Source organism: Saimiri boliviensis, chromosome 11 (genome assembly GCF_048565385.1).
Source record: "Saimiri boliviensis isolate mSaiBol1 chromosome 11, mSaiBol1.pri, whole genome shotgun sequence".
In the NCBI taxonomy this organism is placed as follows: domain Eukaryota; kingdom Metazoa; phylum Chordata; class Mammalia; order Primates; family Cebidae; genus Saimiri; species Saimiri boliviensis.
Genome location: NC_133459.1, coordinates 15,864,743 through 15,885,003, shown reverse-complemented (window position 1 = coordinate 15,885,003; position 20,261 = coordinate 15,864,743). Strand labels below are relative to the sequence as shown.

General features: G+C 51.3%; 1 protein-coding gene and 1 pseudogene across 1 annotated transcript in view; both read left to right on the top strand.

Annotated features, from left to right (window-relative positions):
* Positions 1 to 479: 479 nt before the first annotated feature.
* Positions 480 to 1,843, top strand: LOC104652485 (developmentally-regulated GTP-binding protein 1 pseudogene; annotated as a pseudogene).
* Positions 1,844 to 8,047: 6,204 nt separating this feature from the next.
* RCC2 (regulator of chromosome condensation 2) overlaps positions 8,048 to 20,261 on the top strand; it is a 32,818-nt gene continuing 20,604 nt past the window's right edge. Inside the window, exons 1-3 of the mRNA XM_039473762.2 lie at positions 8,048 to 8,237; positions 9,259 to 9,551; positions 18,289 to 18,382. Of these exons, the coding sequence (XP_039329696.1) occupies positions 9,267 to 9,551; positions 18,289 to 18,382 (379 nt within the window). The 5' untranslated portion in view covers positions 8,048 to 8,237; positions 9,259 to 9,266. The remainder of the gene's footprint in view (positions 8,238 to 9,258; positions 9,552 to 18,288; positions 18,383 to 20,261) is intronic.

The following is a 20,261-nucleotide window of genomic DNA, read 5'->3' as shown; positions in this document are numbered from 1 at the left end:
AAGGAACTATCAAACACTGATAAAACCACGAAATCTTGTGAGAACCTGCAGCATGGGGGAAACTGCCCTTATGACCCAATCACCTCCCACCAGGTCCATCCCTCAGCACCTGCAGATTACAATTCAAAATGAGATTTGGGCTGGACAAGATGGCTCATGTAATCCTAGCACTTTGGGAGGCTAAGGCAGGTGGATCACTTGCGGCCAGGAGTTCGAGACCAGCCTGGCCAACATGGTGAAATCCTGTATCTACTAAAAAATATAAAAATTAGCTGTTATGGTATCAGGCACCTGTAATCTCAGCTCCTCCGGTGGCTGAGGCAGAAGGATCACTAGAACCCAAGCGGTCGAGATTGCAGTGAGCCGAGATGGAGACACTGCACTCCAGTCTGGGTGAAGAGTGAGACTCGATCTCAAAAAAAAAAAAAAAAAGCCGGTTGCAGTTTGCCCGCGGGTGTGTGAAGAGAGACAGTCAGCGTGGAGGCCACAGGGGACTTGCCAGGATGAGCAGCACCTTAGCTAAGATAGCGGAGATAGAAGCTGAGATGGCTCGGACTCAAAAGAACAAGGCCACAGCACACCACCTAGGGCTGCTTAAGGCTCGTCTTGCTAAGCTTCGTCGAGAACTCATTACTCCAAAGGGTGGTGGTGGTGGAGGTCCGGGAGAAGGTTTTGATGTGACCAAGACAGGTGATGCTCGAATTGGATTTGTTGGTTTTCCATCTGTGGGGAAGTCAACACTGCTTAGTAACCTGGCAGGGGTGTATTCTGAGGTAGCAGCCTATAGAATTCACTACTCTGACCACCGTGCCTGGTGTCATCAGATACAAAGGTGCCAAGATCCAGCTCCTGGATCTCCCAGGTATCATTGAAGGTGCCAAGGATGGGAAAGGTAGAGGTCATCAAGTCATTGCAGTGGCCCGAACCTGTAACTTGATCCTGATTGTTTGGGATGTCCTGAAACCCTTGGGACATAAGAAGATAAGTGAAAATGAACTGGAAGGCTTTGGCATTCGCTTGAACAGCAAACCCCCCAACATTGGCTTTAAGAAGAAGGACAAGGGAGGCATTACTCTCACAGCCACCTGCCCCCAGAGTGAGCTGGATGCTGAAACTGTGAAAAGCATTCTGGCTGAATACAAGATTCATAATGCTGATGTGACTCTATGTAGTGATGCTACAGCTGATGACCTCATTGATGTGGTGGAAGGAAACAGAGTTTATATCCCCTGTATCTATGTGTTAAATAAGATTGACCAAATCTCCATTGAGGAATTGGATATCGTCTATAAGGTGCCTCACTGTGTACGCATCTCTGCCCATCACCGTTGGAATTTTGATGACCTACTGGAAAAGATGTGGGACTATCTGAAACTAGTGAGAATTTATACCAAACCCAAAGGCCAGTTACCAGATTACACATCCCCAGTGGTGCTTCCTTACTCCAGGACCACAGTGGAGGATTTCTGCATGAAGATTCACAAAAATCTTATCAAAGAATTTAAATATGCTCTGGTGTGGGGTCTCTCTGTGAAACACAATCCTCAGAAAGTGGGTAAAGACCATACGTTGGAGGACGAGGATGTCATTCAAATTGTGAAGAAGTGAAACCTTCCCCCTTTCCCATCTGCCGGGTGAAGCACAACAGCTTTCCCTGTATCAAGCACCCTACCCCAGTTCTTTCTGGCTTTGACAGTAACTGGATCAGGATCCAGGGGAGGGAGATGAAGGCACCCAAACTGGAACTTCATTTGTCTTACCTTGGTGTCACTGTGTATGTTGAACTGCATAAAAGACCTGGTAGGCTGGTCAGCTAAAAAAAAAAAAAAAGAAAAAGAAAAAAGATCTAGGAAGAAAATTCTTGAATGGAACAAACAAAAAAATGAGATTTGGGTGGAGACACAAAGCCTAACCATATCAGCCAGCTTGGCGAGTCTTGGCACCCTGCAACCTGGATCTCCTTGTCCTGGACTAGATGCCTCTTAAAGTGTGAGAAGCCGCCTTATGAATGGCTTCCACAGGGCATGGAAAAGTGGTATGATTTCGGTAGCACTTCTCATACTTTAAGTTGCATAAAAAATCACCTGTTAAAAATGTTCATTCTGGGCCGGGCGTGGTAGCTCATGCCTGTAATCCCAGCACTTTGGGAGGCTAAGGCAGGTGGATCACCTTAAGTCAGGAGTTCGAGACTAGCCTGACCAACATGGCAAAAACCCATCTCTACTAAAAATACAAAAAATTAGCTGGGCGTGATGGTGGGAGCCTGTAATCCCAGCTATTCTTGAGGCTGAAGCAGGAGAATGGCTTGAACCAGGAGGTGGAGGTTGCAATGAGCCCAAATCGTGCCGTTGCACTCCATCCAGTCTGGGCAACAAGAGTGAAACTGCATCTCAAAAAAAAAGCACATTTTGATTCAGTAGGTCTGGGGCCAAACCTAAGATTCAATGTTTCTCTCTCTCTCTCTTTTTTTTTTTTTTTTTTTGAGATGGAGTTTTGCTCTTGTTTTCCAGGCTGGAGTGCAATGGGGTAATCTTGGCTAACCGCAACCTATACCTCCTGGGTTCAAGTGATTCTCCTGCCTCAGCCTCCTGAGTAGCTGGGATTACAGGCACGCGCCACCACACCCAACTAATTTTGTATTTTTAGTAGAGATGGAGTTTCTTCATGTTGGTCAGGCTGGTCTCAAACTCCTGACCTCAAGTGATCCACCCATCTCAGCCTCCCAAAGTGCTGGGATTACAGGCGTGAACCGCCGTACCTGCGCCTCTTTTTTTTTTTTTTTTTTTTTTGAGACAGGGTCTCACTCCGTCACCCAAGCTGGAGTGCAGTGGCATGATCATGGCTCACAGCAGCCTGGACCTCCTGGGCTCAGGCGATTCTCTCACCTCAGCTTCCACAGTAGCTGGGACTACAGGCTTGTGCCACCATACCTGGCTAATTTTTTCTAATTTTTGTAGAGATGGGGTCTCACTGTGTTGTCCAGGCTGGCCTTGAACTCCTGGGCTCAAGCAGTTGTCCAGCCTCAGCTTCCCAAATTGCTGGGATTACAGGCGTGCACCACCACTCCTGGCCAGATTCCGTGTTTCTGCCAATGCTGCTCCTGATGCAGATGTCTGTATTCTCTCCTATCTGCCAGTTGTATGGCCTCAGGAGGTCTCAGCATCTCTCCAGGATTCAGTTCTTCCCCTGCATATTATTTACATGAACAAACATATATTCACAGCTTACTACATGCCAGGCTGCCCTGGGTGCTTGCTAGAAAAACAGAGATGAAGAAACCACATACCAAGCCCAGGCAGGGCTGGCAGACTGGGGACCTAAAGGTCCAACTATAATATTTAAAGCCTCTTTGGGTTTGAAAAGATCATGACTCACTGGCAGAAATAGGACGACCAGAGCTTCATCTCCCAGAAAACAACTCTCTAAACACTATGACCAGATCCCCCACTGACTACTGTCCTCAGAATCAGGGTATATGAAACCCAGAATTAACCTCAAGAGAAATTTAGCCCAAACTCTATCGAGCCGTTTTACACATAGGAGAAACTAGAGAACAGATGCAGGAAGAGTTGGGTCAGGAGCAAATTACTGGTTTTCCAGCTATGCTTTCAAAGGCAGTGATGTCCAATAGGAATAAAATATGAGCCACAAAAAATGTAATAGGTGGCCAGGCGCGGTGGCTCATGCCTGTAATCCCAGCACTTTGGGAAGCCAAGGCAGATCACCTGAGGTCCGGAGTTTGAGACCAGCCTGACCAACATGGAGAAACCCTGTCTCTACTAAAAAACACAAAATTAGCCAGGTGTAGTGGTACATACCTGTAATCCCAGCTACTCAAAAGGCTGAGGCGGAAGAATAGCTTGAACCCAGAGGTTGTGGTGAGCCAAGATTGCGCCACTGCACTCCAGCCTGGGCAACAAGAGCAAAACTCCATCTCAAAAAAAAAAAATTAATATATAATATCAAATTTTGTGGTAGCCACATTAAAAAGAGTTAAAAAAAAGCCAGGCACAGCGGCACACGCCTATAATCCTAGCACTTTGGGAGGTCAAGGCAAAAGGATTTCTTGAGGCCAGGAGTTTGAGACCAGCCTGGGGAACACGGTGAGACCTTGTCTCTACAGCAAAATTTGAACAATTAGCTGGGCGTGGCAGAGCATGTCTGCAGCCCCAGCTACTAGGGTGGCCAAAGAAGGAGAATCGTTTGAGCCCGGTAGGTCGAGGCTGTAGTGCGCTGTGATGGCGCCACTACAGTCCAGCCTGGGTGACAGAGTGAGACCCTGTTCTAAAAAAAAAAAAGAAGCAAGTTTCCATTTCTGAGCAGCATCACTCCCAGGATCACCGGTTTCATTTTTATAGACACTGGATCAGAAGATTAATCTTTCAACCAGAGGTGTAGCTTTCTGTAGCCAAGTTGAATAGAATTAAACTTTTGAGGCTGGGCACAGTGGCTCACTCCTATGATCCCATAACTTTGGGAAACTGAGGTGGGAAGACCACTCAAGACCAGCCTGGGCAATAGAGAGAGACCTTGTCTCTACAAAACATAAAAAAAAGGCAGGGCACATTGGCTCACGCCTGTAATCCTAACACTTTGGGAGGCCGAGGTGGGAGGATCATGAGGTCAGGAGATCAAGACCATCCTGCCTAACACAGTGAAAGCCCGTCTCTACTAAAAATACAAAAAATAAGCTGGGCGTGGTGACAGGCACCTGTAATCCTGGCTACTCGGGAGGCTGAGGCAGAAGAATTGCTTCAACCCAGAAGGCAGAGGTTGCAGTGAGCCGAGATCGTGCCACTGCACTCCAGACTGGGTGAAAGAGCAGATTCCATCTCAAAACAAACAAACAAACAAATTTAGCCAGGTATAGTTGTGCCTGCCTGTGGTCCCAGCTATTTGGGAGGCAGAAGCGAGAGGATCGCTTGAGCAAGGAAGGTAGAGGCTGCAGTGAGCTGGCATCATGCCATCAGCCTTCAGCCTGGGTGACAGAACAAGATTCTATCTCAAAAAAAAAAAAAAAAAGCCGGGCGCGGTGGCTCAAGCCTGTAATCCCAGCACTTTGGGAGGCCGAGGCAGGTGGATCACAAGGTCAAGAGATCGAGACCATCCTGGTCAACGTGGTGAAACCCCGTCTCTACTAAAAATACAAAAAACTAGCTGGGCATGGTGGTGCGTGCCTGTAATCCCAGCTACTCAGGAGGCTGAGTCAGGAGAATTGCCTGAACCCAGGAGGCGGAGGTTGCGGTGAGCCGAGATCGCGCCATTGCACTCCAACCTGGGTAACAAGAGTGAAACTCCGTCTCAAAAAAAAAAAAAAAAAAAAAAAGGCCGGGCGCGGTGGCTCAAGCCTGTAATCCCAGCACTTTGGGAGGCCGAGGCGGGTGGATCACGAGGTCAAGAGATCGAGACCATCCTGGTCAATATGGTGAAACCCCGTCTCTACTAAAAATACAAAAAATTAGCTGGGCATGGTGGCACATGCCTGTAATCCCAGCTACTCAGGAGGCTGAGGCAGGAGAATTGCCTGAACCCAGGAGGCGGAGGTTGCGGTGAGCCGAGATTGCGCCATTGCACTCCAGCCTGGGTAACAAGAGCGAAACTCCGTCTCCAATAGAAAGGAATTACACTTTACCTCTGGAAGAGAGCTTAAGTGTGGCTGAATCTAACTTAGAATATGATTTTGCTGAAGACGAGGTCAAAGAGCGATGGCAGGCTGGCACTTGAGACCACATTTCCAAAATTCTGGGTGTCAAATGCTCAGCACAGTGCCAGACACCTGTGCCCCAAAGTGTCAGAGAGATCTCAGCCACCTTCTTTCCCTTCCCCTCTCCAGCTTTTGCACCAAACCATCCTGTCCCTGGAGAAGTTGCTCAATTAAAGTGAGGTGAAATTCCATGCACGGTTTGAAGGAGGAAGTGTCGTTTTCAGCTTGCCTGTAGGTGCACCTCGCTCTGTAACATTCGTTACATAAGTAGCAGCACGACAAGCCAAACTGATGAATGTCTGTTGCACACCCATTACAGCTGGGAGAGTCACGCGGGCTTTCCCTGGGAGAATAGTGGTGTGGAATTGAGGCATGGAGTTGTAAAAATTACTTTTGTCATCTGACGAGTAGGGCCAGTTCCAGGGTGTTATTCCCAAAGTGCTTTTCTACTGCAGCATAACCTCAAGAAAAACCAGTTTCAGGAGCACCACACCTAGGATCAGATGATGCAATATGATATTAGCGTCTCATTGCATCAGGGTGCCTGACGCATGTGTCTTTTAAGCTGGCAAAAAGCATTATAATGGGGCAGGAGAAAAAAGGAAAAGACTTGCTGGCTGAAATCTAAAGGTACTGTCAGTGCTGTTCCTAATTGGCCACACAGGGTGTTGAGAAGATAAACACCCAGCCACCCGCCTCGGCTGACAAGCATCAGCATGCCATTTCCTGAAGGGGACTTGATGGCATATTTAGGCGAAATTCTTTTCTGGTGGGTTCTACTTATGCTTTATATCAAAGCATCAAAGTTTAATCTCTCAAATCTTTTTAAATGCAGGTCTATTAAGAAGAGACTTTCAAAGGGTGCTTCTATTCCATCTTGACCTTTCTGAAAATCTCTAAAATGTACCAGTTGATTTCTCATTTTCAAAGTTTTTTTACGTAAGCGCTCTCGGCTCCCTTGACACAGACTTTTGACTTTAATCAAATACCTTAGATTTGGGCCTCTTGGTTTCCCTGTCTTCCTTTAAAGGACACTTGATGCTTCCCAATCCTTTCCCATTGTATCTTGCACTAACAATGAATGAATGAACCACAAAAATCCTAGAACTTGATCCATCTTCAGGAAGTTGTCTAAAGAAGGCACTTCCTTGTGCAGTACGCCGAAGGAAAAAAGAAGCGGGAGAAAAGCTTTGAGAAGAGAGCCAGTGATGGTGAGATCGTGAGATCGTAATGGAAGTGGGGTGGAGAGGAGGAGGGGGGAGACCAGTAGGAAGCAAGCAAGCCTTTTTCCACCCCTGCCAGGACACGTGAATGAGATCAAGCCTCACTGTAGTTCACCAGGGTCTATGCAGGCCCCCCACCCCTGCCTACCTCCTCAGCCTCTTAGCTCTTCTCATCCCAGCCCGACCTGACAGCTTCCCTCCCAGGAGGTGTCCCTCAAGATCTCGGGATTTGGAGCGTCCCGTTCACCCCACCTGGCCTGGAATACGTTTTCCTGCCCCCTTTCATCCGGTCTTATTCATCCTTTAAATTGTTCGGCATAACTTTCCACCTAAATGCCTTCCCTGACCCTGTAATAGGATAAATCCCCTCGCCCTAATGTTCCTACACAGGTGTCACTTTGTAAAGCTTATCACTCTTGTAATTACTTGTTTAATGATCGGTCTTTCCGTTAGACTGTGCGTTCGTTCCACTAGGGTGGAAACCTCGTTCCCTGGCTCCGCAGCCACTGTGGGTCTTGCAGGTCCTGGGGGCTCAGTAAATGTTTGTCAAAAAATGAAAAGTTCCCAACAAAACCAGCTTCCAGTGCCTCCACAGCCCTCAAATTAATTACGAATTAATTCACGAATACAGCAAACCTTTATGTGATTCTTCCGTGTCACAGTACTTTGCTACATACTGGACACATCCATAGGCAAATAAAACTTAAGCTTCTCCCTGCACAGGAAAAAATTATTCAAATTGTATTCATCTTTCATTCCAATCGCTCAATTAGGGCACGTCCCTTGTTGGCTGCTGCGTGAGCGAAGTAACTATTTTCCAGCGAGTGTCCTCAGGTGACCTGTCTAGACGTGCCCAGGAAAAACAATCCAACATCCTCCTAAGCCGCAAAGAAGTCCCCGACGCGCAGGCCGCACTGCGTGGAAGGCCCGAGGCGCGCTCGCGGGCCAGGGAAAGGCGCAGCCCGGCGGAGCGGAGCCCGGCGGCGGGGCGCGCGGCGCGGGGCGCAGGCTCGGGTGGGCCGGGCCGAGCAGGGCGGGAGCGCCGGCGCCGGGTCCGCCGGCCTGCAGGGGGCGCGCGCGCCCCGGGCCCCGCGCCTCCCGCCCCGCCGCGCGCTCGCTTGCCGCGCGGCCGCACATGTGTTTCTGTTTTGTGTTGTAGCATTTGTTCTGGAAGCTCGTATTTACATTTTAAGTGTATCTGGTGAGTGGGCTGGAGCCCTCGTCTGGGCCGGAAAAAAAAAAGCCCTCCGATCCGTTTTTTAGTTGCTTCTGTTCCTTTTTTCTCTCCGGTTTCTCATCACTCCAACCAGGTAGGGGCTGAAAATCGACAGTGATCAGTTTGTGGGGTCTAGGAAAGTTTTATTCCCTCCCCCCCCTCTTTTTTTAAGAGAAAAGGTGAAAAATAAAAACCTGGGGGAGGGGGGCTGGGGGATTGAAGGAATAAAAAGAGGAAGGAAGGCGGATCCACGTGGTTTAATCGGAGACAGACAGAGATCCCATTGTTCAAAATCAATAAAAAAAAAAAAAAAAAAAAAAAAAGGCAGACAGGGGAAAGCGCAGGGACGCTGGCGGCGGAGCTGGGCACTTTGCAGCCGGATCGGAGACCGGCCGGGCCGCACGGCCGACAAGGGGGCTGGGAGGGAGTTGGGCACCATTGAAGTTTTTATTTTTCGTGCTTGTGCGAGCAGGTGTTTGGGGCTGGGGTCCGGCTTTCTTCGGGCTCTTTCCCCCCTCGCCACGGTCAGTCCACCGGAGGGACTGAGCCAGAGGTCGGAACCCCCGAGCTGGGGCCGAACGGGGTTCCCGGGCTGTCGCGGGGTAGGGGAGAGCGTTGCATTAAAAGCAAGGGGTCGGTTTTGGGGGAGGCCGCGGAGACAAAAGCAGCAGGTGGGGTGGCCGGGGACAGGGAGCTCCTTACCACCGAGGTGCCAAGGGGGCATCTTGGAAGTGTCCCAAAGCCACCTTGAATGAAAAATCTAGGGGATTGGAGGCTCCTTTTACTTTCCTTTTACTTTTGGGGGGCCAGGTTGCAACTGCGATGCTTTGTGGGCAAACCCAACTTGAGGATAGGCCGAGGGTCTCCATTCTCCCTCCAGCGGATTGCCTCTGGGGCTCCCGGCTGCCCTGCGGGATTCCCCGTAGGAGCCGCGCCGGGGCCAGGGAGGGGCGCGATTTCCTCTCCCAACTCGCCCCCTCTCCGCCCACCCCGCGGCCGCCACTTTGGGGAGGGCAGGGGAGGAAGTGGAGGCCGGGTGGCTCGTCTCCGCTCCCCTCCCCCCGCGCAGTTTATAACCCGTCCATTGTGCGCCGCTGCCCCGTGTCTCCCTCCAGCCGCGACCATGCCCAGGAAGAAGGCGGCGGCGGCGGCCTGGGAGGAGCCGAGCTCAGGCAACGGCACGGCTCGCGCCGGGCCCAGGAAGCGCGGCGGCCCGGCGGGCAGGAAGCGCGAGCGGCCGGAGCGCTGCAGTAGCAGCAGCGGCGGCGGCAGCAGCGGCGACGAAGACGGCCTGGAGCTCGACGGGGCCCCCGGCGGGGGCAAGCGCGCGGCGCGGCCGGCGGCGGCAGGCAAGGCGGGCGGCGCGGCCGTGGTCATCACCGAGCCCGAGCACACCAAGGAGCGCGTCGTGAGTGCGGGGCAAGGCGGGCGGGTGGGCGCGGAGCCGGGGCCGGGGCCGGCGGGGGCAGCGACGCGGCACGGCGCGCGTTCCGGCCGGGGGCAGCCTTGCGTCGCGCTCCCTCCCGGCGGCCGGGCCGGTGCAGGCCGCGGGCTGAATCATTGCCTCCGCCTCCGCGCAACAAAAGGGCTCGGGCCGGGGCGCGCGGGCCGCGGCCTATCCGACCCCGGGCGCCTCGCGGGCGGTTGGCGGTTGGGGAGCGCGCCCGGGCCCGCGGCGGGGGAGGGGCGGCCGGAGCCCGCGCGAGGGGGTCATGGCCCCGCCTCCGAGGCTCGCTCTGCGCCCCTCCCCCCCGCCCCAGGAAAGGGGACCTCGGTAAGTTCGCCCGGTCGGGAGGAGGAAGCGGCCAGCGGCGCCACACGTCCGTGGCCGCCGGCGCGCCCGGGCGTCGCGGGGAGGGGGCCCGCCGGGCTCTGCGGGGAGCGGCCGTTTGCGCCGGGGCTTTGAGGTTCCCGCCGCCTCGGCTCCGGCGTCCGGGGGGGGCGGGGCCTGACGGCCGCCGCGCATGCCCCGTGTGGCCCTGCGCCGACTCGCGCGCCGGGAAGGCGGGGGCGGCGGGGGGCGGCGGGCGGCGGGCCGCGGGCGCCGGGGCGGGGTGCGAGGGCGCATGCTCCGCAGAGCCCTCCCCGGAGGTCGGGGAAGCCCCCCGGCTGAGCGGTGCTCGGGCTGTTGGCCGCCGGTGGTCCAAAGCTGCAGGTTGCTCGGGATGGGCTCTATGGTAGCCCCCCAGTGCAGAAGCATCTCCTAGGGTCTTGCGCAGACGACTACTGTTGGCTGAAATCTTAATTAAGGTCGTGGCTGACTCAACGTTCCCGTAAAAGCCTGCAGAGCCAGAGATCTGAGCCTGGCATCTGCCGCCACATCATCCCTCCCCCTCCCCCCCCCCAGAACTTTTTCCAAGTTTGGTGTGGTGTGGGACATGTTTTTCAGAAGAGGGTCTCAGCCTTCACCAGATTCTCAGATAACCCCCAGAGAGCAAGAACTTCCACTTGGGGTTTAGAACCTGACACTCAGAGGTTTTTTTTCCCTTCCATAAGTGCCCATCTCCTAAGGGTGTTGAAGGGTTAACAGCAGAGTGCTTTCCTCCAGAGAAGCGCAGGCAGTGTCTGATAACACCTTTTCTGCGTTTGCTTTATAGCCAGGGAAACGGGCACAGAGTTGGAGGGCCTTGTCCAAAATCATGGATGGAACTGGATCTCCAAATGCTGTATCCATCCCTTAATGTCCCTGCAGATCGCACTTGGGAGCATGCTTTGTAAAAGTGCCCACTGGATGAAAGGGTTAACCTGTTAGGCAGTGGAGGAGAGCCTGTCAAAAGCTGTCAAAAGGTCTTGCCTGGGGTCTTGGATCAGGCCAGACAGGACAATGGCCGAAGTATGGAGAAACTGGAACACAGGAACTGTTTTCCTTTGACATCTAATCTGCTGTGCCAGACTCCAGACATCTGCCCTCCACAGTATGTTAGGACAAAACTAAAAAGAAAGGCCAGGTGAGCTTCCGCCTCGCCTGTATTCTATTTTGAGTGAGTTTCCAGAAGCAAGATTGTTTGGATATCCAGGTCTCCAGTTGTCAGCTGAACAGCTCCAGACTGTTGGAGCGATGAGTTTTGTCAGTAGAGTAAAGGATTCTTACCCCATACTGAGATTGACCCCAGAAGGTAGTGACAGTGAGTGTGGGGGCGACACTGGCTCTCCCTGGCCCACCTCTGGCTCCAACTGCGCTGCTTGAAGCTGGTTTGTCAGTGCAAATGGCACATTTGCTAGTCTTTTTTTTTTTTTTTGAGGCAGAGTCTCTGTCTGATTGATTGCCCAGGCTGGAGTGCAGTGGTACGATCTCAGCTCACTGCAACCTCCACCTCCCTAGGTTCAAGTGATTTTTGTGTGCTGATCAGCCTCTCGAGTAGCTGGGATTACAAGTGTGTGCCAACACAACCCGAATAATTTTTGTACGTTTTGTAGAGACTGGGTTTTGCCATATGGGCCAGGCTGGTCTCGAACTCCTGGCCGCAAGTGATCTGCCTGCTTCAACCTCCTCCCAAAGTGCTAGGATGACAGATGTGAGCCCTGCTTCAGGCTGCACATTTGTTAGTTTTTGTTTTTTTTTCTGAGATGGAGTTTTGCTTCTGTTGCCCAGGTTTGAGTGCAGTGGTACAATTTCACCTCACTGCAACCTCCACCTCCTGTGTTCTAGCAATTCTGCTGCCTCAGCCTCCTAAGTAGCTGGGATTACAGCACACGCACCACACCCAGCTAATTATCTTGTATTTCTAGTAGGGTTTCATCATGTTAGTGAGGCTGGTCTCGAACTCCTCACTTCAGGTGATCCACCTGCCTCAGCCTCCCAAAATGGGAGCCACTGTACCCTGCCATGTTTGTTAGTCTCAATGTAAGTAGACAGTAGTCTATTGTAGCTTTTTAAGTTCCTGTTTATACACATAAATAAGTCATCATGTTATGTGTATAAGCAGAACTCTAAAAGCTACATTTTCCTTCCTCTATTCACTTAAAAACCAAGAGGGCCTGTGGTGCCCATCTTTTGGGCTGTCAGTGCCAGTGCCATCCTAGGATCAGAGCATCTGGGAGACTGAGGGTTCAGCAAATGATGCCATTTTGTGCCTCATGGAAAGTGCACACCCTACATTTAAGTTTTGCTTTTGTTTTTTTTGAGACGGAGTTTTGCTCTTTTGCCCAGGCTTGAGTGCAATGGCACCATCTCGGCTCACTGCAACCTCTGTCTTTTGGGTTCAAGCATTTCTCCTTCAGCCTCTGAGTAGCTGGGATTGCAGGTGCCCACTGCAATTTTTTGTATTTTTAGTAGAGACAGGGTTTCGCAATTTTGGCCAGGCTGGTCTCGAACTTCTGACTTTAGGTGACTTACCCACCTCGGCCTCCCAAAGTGCCCCATATTTAAGTTTTGTTAGCGTCTACTGAGTTTGGTCCATGGTCAGGGCTGGGTCCATGTAGCGCCATTGCCTTTCCACAGGCCTAGGGCGGCCCTCTGCCCGTCGTCCTGGGTTGGTCTCCTGCCCGGTCTCCCTGGCCCCAGGTTTCTGATCTCTCTCTCTCTCTGTTGAGCAGTCCTAGGGACCCTATGTGCTATCACAGCCAGATGACAGTCCTTGTTGCAGAAAGAACCTTTTTTCTGAACGTTTTGCACACCTTGCCCCTGCTCAGGCTTGCTAGAAGGATGTGTGAACTATGTTGCTGCCAGGCACGGTGGCGCGTGCCTGTAATCCCAGCTACTTGGGAGGCTGAGGTGGGAGGATCACTTGAGCCCAGGAGTTCTGGGATGTAGTGCGCTGTGCCGATTGGGTGTCTGCACTAAGTCCAGCATCAGTACGGTGACTTCCCAGGAGCAGGGGACCACCAGGTTGCCTAAGGAGGGGTAAACCAGCCCAGGTCGGAAACGGAGCAGGTCAAAACTCCTGTGCTGATCAGTAGCGGGATGGTGCCTGAGAATAGCCACTGCACTCCAGCGTTAAGAAACTCCGTCTCTTAAAAAAAACAGCAACCAAAAAAACCATGCTGCCTTCAGTGACCCCAAAGCTGCAGGTGTCAGGCTGATAGAAGATATCCAAATTTCCCTGAGTGAAAGATGTGCATCTTATAGAACATTCTTACGGCAGAAGAGCATTGTCATTGCCTAGGTGTTAAGAAAACACTCAAATTCTTTTTTCCTCTGCTCTCACACCACACTCAACCAACACAAGACTACTTCTCCCCTCCTATCCCCCACCAGAGACAGTGTTGCTCTGTCACCCAGGCCGGAGTGCAGTGGCACAATCTCAGCTCACTGCAACCTCTGCCTTCCGGGTTCGAGCAATTCTCCTGCCTCAGCCTTCCAAGTAGCTGGGATGACAGGTGCACGGTACCACGCCTGGCTAATTTTTGTATTTTTAGTAGAGATGGGGTTTCACCATGTTGGCCAGGCTGGTCTTGAACTCCTGACCTCGTGACCCGCCTGCCTTGGCCTCCCAAAGTGCTGGGATTACAGGCGTGAACTACCATGCCTGGCCTCCCAGCACACAACTTCTGTGACCAGACGTAAAGGGAGGTCTCCCCTTACCATCAGGCAAGCCATCAGTTCTGCGGCACACACTGGCTGGGTGTTCTCCAGTTAATTTCTTATACTATCTACTTGGAGATAATATCCTATTCCACAGCTTGGAGGCTCAGTCCTCAAGACTGTCCCCCCACCCCAGACACCAGTGGTAAGTCCAGGCCCCAGTTGCTTCTGACTAAGCAGCCTCAAGTTGGGGCTCCCATGACCCCCTTTTGGTGTCGACTTATTTATTGAAATGGCTTATAGAACTCAGGGAAACACCAGTTTATTGTAAAGGATGTTACAAAGGCTATGGACACAGACCTGTAAGGCTAGATGTGGGGGGAGGGGTGCCATGCTTCCATGCCCTGTGCAGACCACCCACCTGGAACATGTTCAGCTCTGCTAAAGCCCTCTGACCAGTCCTTACAGGTTTTAATGGCGGCTTCATTAAGTAGGCATGGTGGATTAAGCCATTGATCATCAATTTAACCTTCAGCCCCTCTCTTCCCCGAGGTTGTGGGGTGGGGCCGAAAGTCCCAAGTCTCCCACTGCCCCATCCCGAAGCTGCCTGGGGGCTGCCAGTGTCAGTTGTTAGCATACAAAAAGACATCATTGCTTTGGAGATTCCAAGGATTTGGGAAGTTTGCTTGCCAGAAACTCCAGATATTTATGGCACAGTGTTACACTAGGATGACTTCAGTCCTAATTCTTTGTGAACCTCATAACCTCGTAAAGCAAGTAAAGGCAGCAGCCTTGGCCAAATCCTGGAAGACAGGTGAGGGTTGCAAGCTGCCCAGGTCTGTAGTTTTTCCAGTCTTGGGTTGCCAAGGTTGCGTGGACCCCAAGACAGGTGTGTTGACTCTGAAAGGACTAAATGAATAAAACTGAAAGCTGAGCTGGAAGTCTGTCTCAGCTGCTGGCCCTTAGGTGATTGGCCGATGCCAGCATTGTTCCCAGGGGTCTTTCCTTCCCCGGAGCAGAGGTGCTGTAGATGGACGTATGTTAAAAGGTTGACTCTGGGCCCCGTAAACCTGCCCCTTACATTTGGATCATAATTCAAAAATCGCTTTAGACTAGAAATCCCATTTTGTTGATTGGAGAAGCTCAGTGCTTTTTCTGGCTGTGGACGTAGGTCTCTGCCCAGGTTATGTGACAGGTTGCTGGAGGCAGCTGGGTGAAATGACATGAAAATCGTTTATCTTGTTGGAGAGAATTTGCCAGGCTGTCTGCTGCGTGGCTTTTATGCACAAGCAGTGTTGCAGACACGGAGTTTATCCAAAAAATAAATCTGGAGGCCCATCAGGGAAGGCTGGATTCAGCCGGTGAGGGCACGGAACTTCAGACACCCACACACCCCCTGGGCAGAGCCCACAGGCACAGGAGTCTCCCACATAATCGGCTGTTTCTGATCTCTGATGAAGAGAAGCACCCCTTAAATTAGAAGGAGCCTAGCAGTTCTCTATTACTCGATTTAAATGTTTATTCCATATAAGGCTAAAGAAAGAAGTTATAGAGAAATAAAAGAAAGCAGCTTATAGCAAACGATTGTGTAAATAGTAACATTGAAGTACACTAACCTCCATCTAATGTGTGCGGAAATAGGGTCCATGACATAAAAACTGTAATAGGAATCCGACCACTGTCTCTGGAGTAGACTCAGTTTACCAGAGTTTTTCACATGTACACACACACACACATTTTTTGTTTGTTTGTTTGAGACGGAGTTTCTTCTCTTTTGTTGCCCAGACCAGAGTGCAGTGGCACCATCTCAGCTCACTGCAACCTCCACTTCTTGGGTTCAAGCGATTCTCCTGCCTCAGCCTCCCAAGTAGCTGGGATTACAGGCATGGGCACCATGCCCAGCTAATTTTGTATTTTTAATAGAAATTGGACATATGTTAAAAGGTTGGCCATGGTTGGTCTTGAACCCCTGACCTCAGGTGATCCGCTGACTTCAGCCTCCTAAAATGTTGGGATTACAGGTGTAAGCCGGCACTCCTGGCCCACAAATATATTTTTATTGGCATGGTTGGGTTTGTGTATAAATGCTCAGCTAGCTTGATGGGCCAGTGTTCATGAGCCCTTGACCAAAGGTCCAGGCAACCCCGGAAACCTCCTCCCCAAGGCCAAGACCAAGGCCACTGTGGTAAGTTCTGGCTGTCTGAACCATGCCCTCTGGCCTGATGGAGCTGAGGTTCTGGTGTGGTCTCACTACTGTGACGTGTTTGCTGCAATGGTTGTGTCTCAGTGTCGGGTGGTGTGACTTCATCGGTGAATGCTGAGCACAGGTGCTGTGAACCTCTGCCTGCCTGGTCCCCAGTTGCTGGCGTTTCGGGGCTCTTTTCTAGGCTTGCTCTCTGGCCTGGGAGCTTGGTCTCCAGTGCCTTAGCGCCCTTCCTGGGTCTCTACTGCCCCCTCCATGCCGACTTGAGAAATGGGAGCACACAAGTCAGTGCCTTGAGCAGAGGACCCAGGGTCCTCTCCTTCCCCAGGGACTTTGACAGAAGCCATTGACTGTAGACCTATAGAATATTCCAGCCAGGCCTGCCAGTTAAACAAAGAAGGGATGATAACCAGGGGAAAGTAGGCTCCAATTCAAGTAACCTGAGTCTGTGGGTGCTGCAGGGGCTGGGCTACCCTCTGATTAAGGTCATTTTCTAAATAATTTACATGTGTTGAAGTCATTCTCCATTTCTGTGTTGTTTCACTTCCCCTCCCCCTTCCCCTTTTTTCGAGACTGAGTTTGGCTCTTGTTGCCCAGGCTGGAGTGCAGTGGTGCGATCTCAGCTGACTGCAGCCTCTGTCTCCCGGCGAGTGTTCTGCCTCAGCCTCCCGAGTAGCTGGGGTTACAGGCACCTGCCACCACGCCCAGCTAATTTTTGTATATTTAGTAGAGATGGGGTTTCACCATGTTGGCCAGACTAGTCTCGATCTCCTGACCTCAGGTGATCCATGCACTTCAGCCTCCCAAAGTGCTGGGGTGATAGCGTGAGCCACTGCGCCTGGCCTCACTTCCCCTTTTCAAGATGACTGCAGGATGTATTCCTGTAGATGGGCAATTTTCCTCCTGCCACATAACGTGGGTGGAGCGGACAAGTGTGACAGAGCCTGTATCTTGGGGGATGCCTAGCACATTAGGTTTGGGGCATGTAAAGGTTCCTGTGAACTGGAATTCATCTATCGGGAAGATGTGTAGTCTTAGAAATGTGTGAGCAGTACTGCCAAAACATACAGGCGGGACGATCACACTGTAGAGGTGAGAATGATTAAGCCTTTTTTCTTTTTCTTAAAATTTTTTTTTTTTGAGACAGGGCCTGACTTTGTCATCCACCCAGGCAGTGTGATCTTGAGTGCAGTGGTGTGATCCCGGCTCACTGCAGTATCCATCTCCTCGGTTCAAGCGATCCTCCCACCTCAGCCTCCCAAGTAGGATCTTGGGACCATAGGCTCATTTTTGCATTTTCTGTAGATATGGGGTTTTGCCATGTTGCCCAGACTGGTCTCTAGCTCCTGAGCTCAAGTGATCCACCCACCTCGGCCTTCCCAAGTGCTGGGATTACATTCGTGCGCCATCATGGCTGGCCAGCCTTTTTTTCCTGAAGTCTTCCAAGAGCAATTCTGTAAACAGAAGGAAACCCCTTTCCTTTTCACGTCCAGGAATAATGAAGTTTAAGAGCAGAAAGTGAGAGTCATGAATGCTTCCCTTGCCAGTGCGGACTGAGTGGGGTGTTCCGAATGGAGTCTTCGACTAACAATCTACTTTAAAAAGTATATTTTGACATTTAAGGAAGCAAAATGCTGAGAATATTATGAGTGCCACCAGAATTGGACAGTGGCCTTTTTAAATGACACAGATTTTCATTGACAGTATGAGAGTTGGTGGCCCTGATGGCTTTCCGTGTTGAGAGACTGAGGATAAACATTAGAGCATGCTGGCTGCTGTGACAGCCTGTCCCTGGAGAAGCCCGGCCCCTGGGAGGTCCTGTTTCACTCACCATTTGGCCCCCTGGCTAGTGGACAGTGGTGTGAGGGCGCCATCAAAGGCCTCAGACCTGCGTCAGACCACACATACCCACCAAAGCTTTGTTCTCTCCAGTCTTCTTCCCTCCAGTGGAAACATCGAACCCCATTCTCTACTCTTTTTCTTCCTGAGTCCCCACAGAAAGGCTCTCGGCATAGTGGGCGGCAGAAGTGACATAGGGCTTCTAAGGTTTGAGGTCCCAGACTCTGCTTGCCATGTGAAATGTACACTTGGCCCTGCGATGAGCCGGATTTCATGCCCCTGAGTGTCGGCAGGCTTCCTGCAAATACCTCTAGACGTCAGTTTGCAAAGGGGAGGAGGCATGTCATTGGGCTTATTTTTTTTAGTGTTTTGCAAAAGCCATTTTAAAGAGAAGTCAAAGGATAAAAACGAGCCTGGGCTTAGCAAGTGAGCAGCCGTGGGCAGGTTTGGGGTTGCCTGCATTGCCACTTGCTGTGAGGGAGGGAAGGAAGGTGGGGAGCCTCTGTTTGTGTGGAGGTCACAGGTGACAGAAGGGGTAAAGGTGAATTATTTTCTTCATTTCGTGCTGTCATTGAGCAGCCCTGGGAGGATTGGTGCAGACTTACACGCTAATTCTTTTTCCTTTCTCTGTCTCTGCAGAAACTTGAAGGGTCAAAGTGCAAAGGGCAGCTTTTGATTTTTGGGGCAACCAACTGGGACTTGATTGGTCGAAAAGAAGTGCCTAAACAGCAAGGTATGAGAATGGTGTCTCAAAGTTCATTGAGTACTTAAGTGCTAGGTGTCCACTGTGGTTCTGTTGACCAGCTGATCACCTGCCTGGTAGGTATTTCCTTCATTTACGAATGCAGTTTCAGAAAGGCCAAGCGACTTGCCTGAGGCCACACAGCCACGGCAGTGATGGAGCTGGATTTGAACCCTGATCTTAGTTTTTTAAAGGCAGCGTTGTGAAATGACTCACTAATTCCATTAAGATGAATTGGGAAAATAGGAGTAGCATCCTCAAATGAACATTGCCACCTTTTCTATCTTCCTTCTCATGTCACTTGTTTTTGTTAAAATGAAGAGACCGCCTCTGTGAGATGGTGTCAGAATGTCCTAGACGTTTGTGAAATGTCAGGTGTCAAAATGTCAAACATTGCAGAAGAGTCCACGTCTCTTTGCAAGCTGCCAAAGTGTTGCAGGAACTGGTTTGACAGAACAGTCTGGAGCAGGGGCGAGCAGAGGGATCCTTAAGAAGGAACTTTTTGTCCCCTGTTACCTTTGGAAAACTAATGTCTTACATGAAGGGGACCAGCCCATCCGGGAGAAGGGCGGCCGGCACACAGCCAACTTTTATGGCTTCTTGATTTCATCTGGAAAGATTCCCAAAGTGCTTTTCAGCATTGCTTTGCCCCATGAACACATATTTGCATGCTGGCACTTCTTGGCACCTTAAAACAGGCACGTTGGAGATCACCTGGTTCCATGAAAACAGCTTACGATCAGCAACGCCTGTGGGCCCCCTGAGTTAGAAGTGCTGCAGGTAGCAGCAGCGCCTCGTTTGGAAAATGCCCAGCCTTCAGGCCCAAGCCCGGGGGGCCACGTCCACACGGCGGCTGGTGTTCCAGGGAATTGCCTTGTGGTCTGCAGTAATGTAAGGCCAGGTGCTAATGGCGCCTTGCTGCCCGTCCTGGTGCCCGTACTGCATCATTTCTCAAAGCTGCTCTTCAGCTGAGTGGCCCACTGGACACTGAAGGCACAGAAGCCCAGGGAAGGGCAGTAAATAACTGAAGAGGGTGGGGAGGTGGGAAGAGATAGCATGGGGAGAAATGACAGATACAGGTGAGGGGATGGAAGGCAGCAAACCACACTGCCGAGTGTGTACCTGTGCAACAATCTTGCATGTTCATCACATGTACCCCAAAACCTAAAATGCAATAAAAAAAAAAAAAGAATTAAAAAAAAAATAAATAAATAACTGAAGAAAGCGAGAGGCGGGGCCGGCGTGGGAGTCCCACTCGCTGGTTTACTCTGTTGCATCCTGCGCACGTATGTTGCTGTAGCTCTGGTGAAAACCAGAAGCCTGGATATCTTGTTCCTTTGCAAGATAGCACAGCCATCTACACCATAGCTCTGTGACCAGGACCAGACCCCAGGGTTCTGGAGGTTGTGGGAATTGACTTCTCAGCCTGACTGCAGTGCCTGGGACTGCTGCAGGGCATTTAATTCGACTTGCCCCCTCCCCCCCACACCCCCATTCCTTCAGCCCTTCCTTGGAGGCCAGATGAAACCCAACCCTGCTTCTCACTAGCCAGTAGCATCCTGGGCGCTGCAGGAAAAGATGCTTTGGCAAGTCCAGGAGCATCTGACCACCTGAGGCTCCCCTTGGCCAAGCAAGGTCAAGCATGTGGCACCGCACCTTTCCCTGGTGTCCCCTGGCCTCCGGCGTTGCAGCACAGGGTCATGATGACACTTGTCAGTCATGCCGTCATTGTGTCTTCATGACAGAGAGACTTTGGGTCTTTGGGTTTCTCTTTTCTCTCCTGATTTTTGTTTAATGCAGTTCCTAAATCTTTTTTTTTTTTTTGAGAGAAAGTTTTGCTCTTGTTACCCAGGCTGGAGTGCAATGGCAC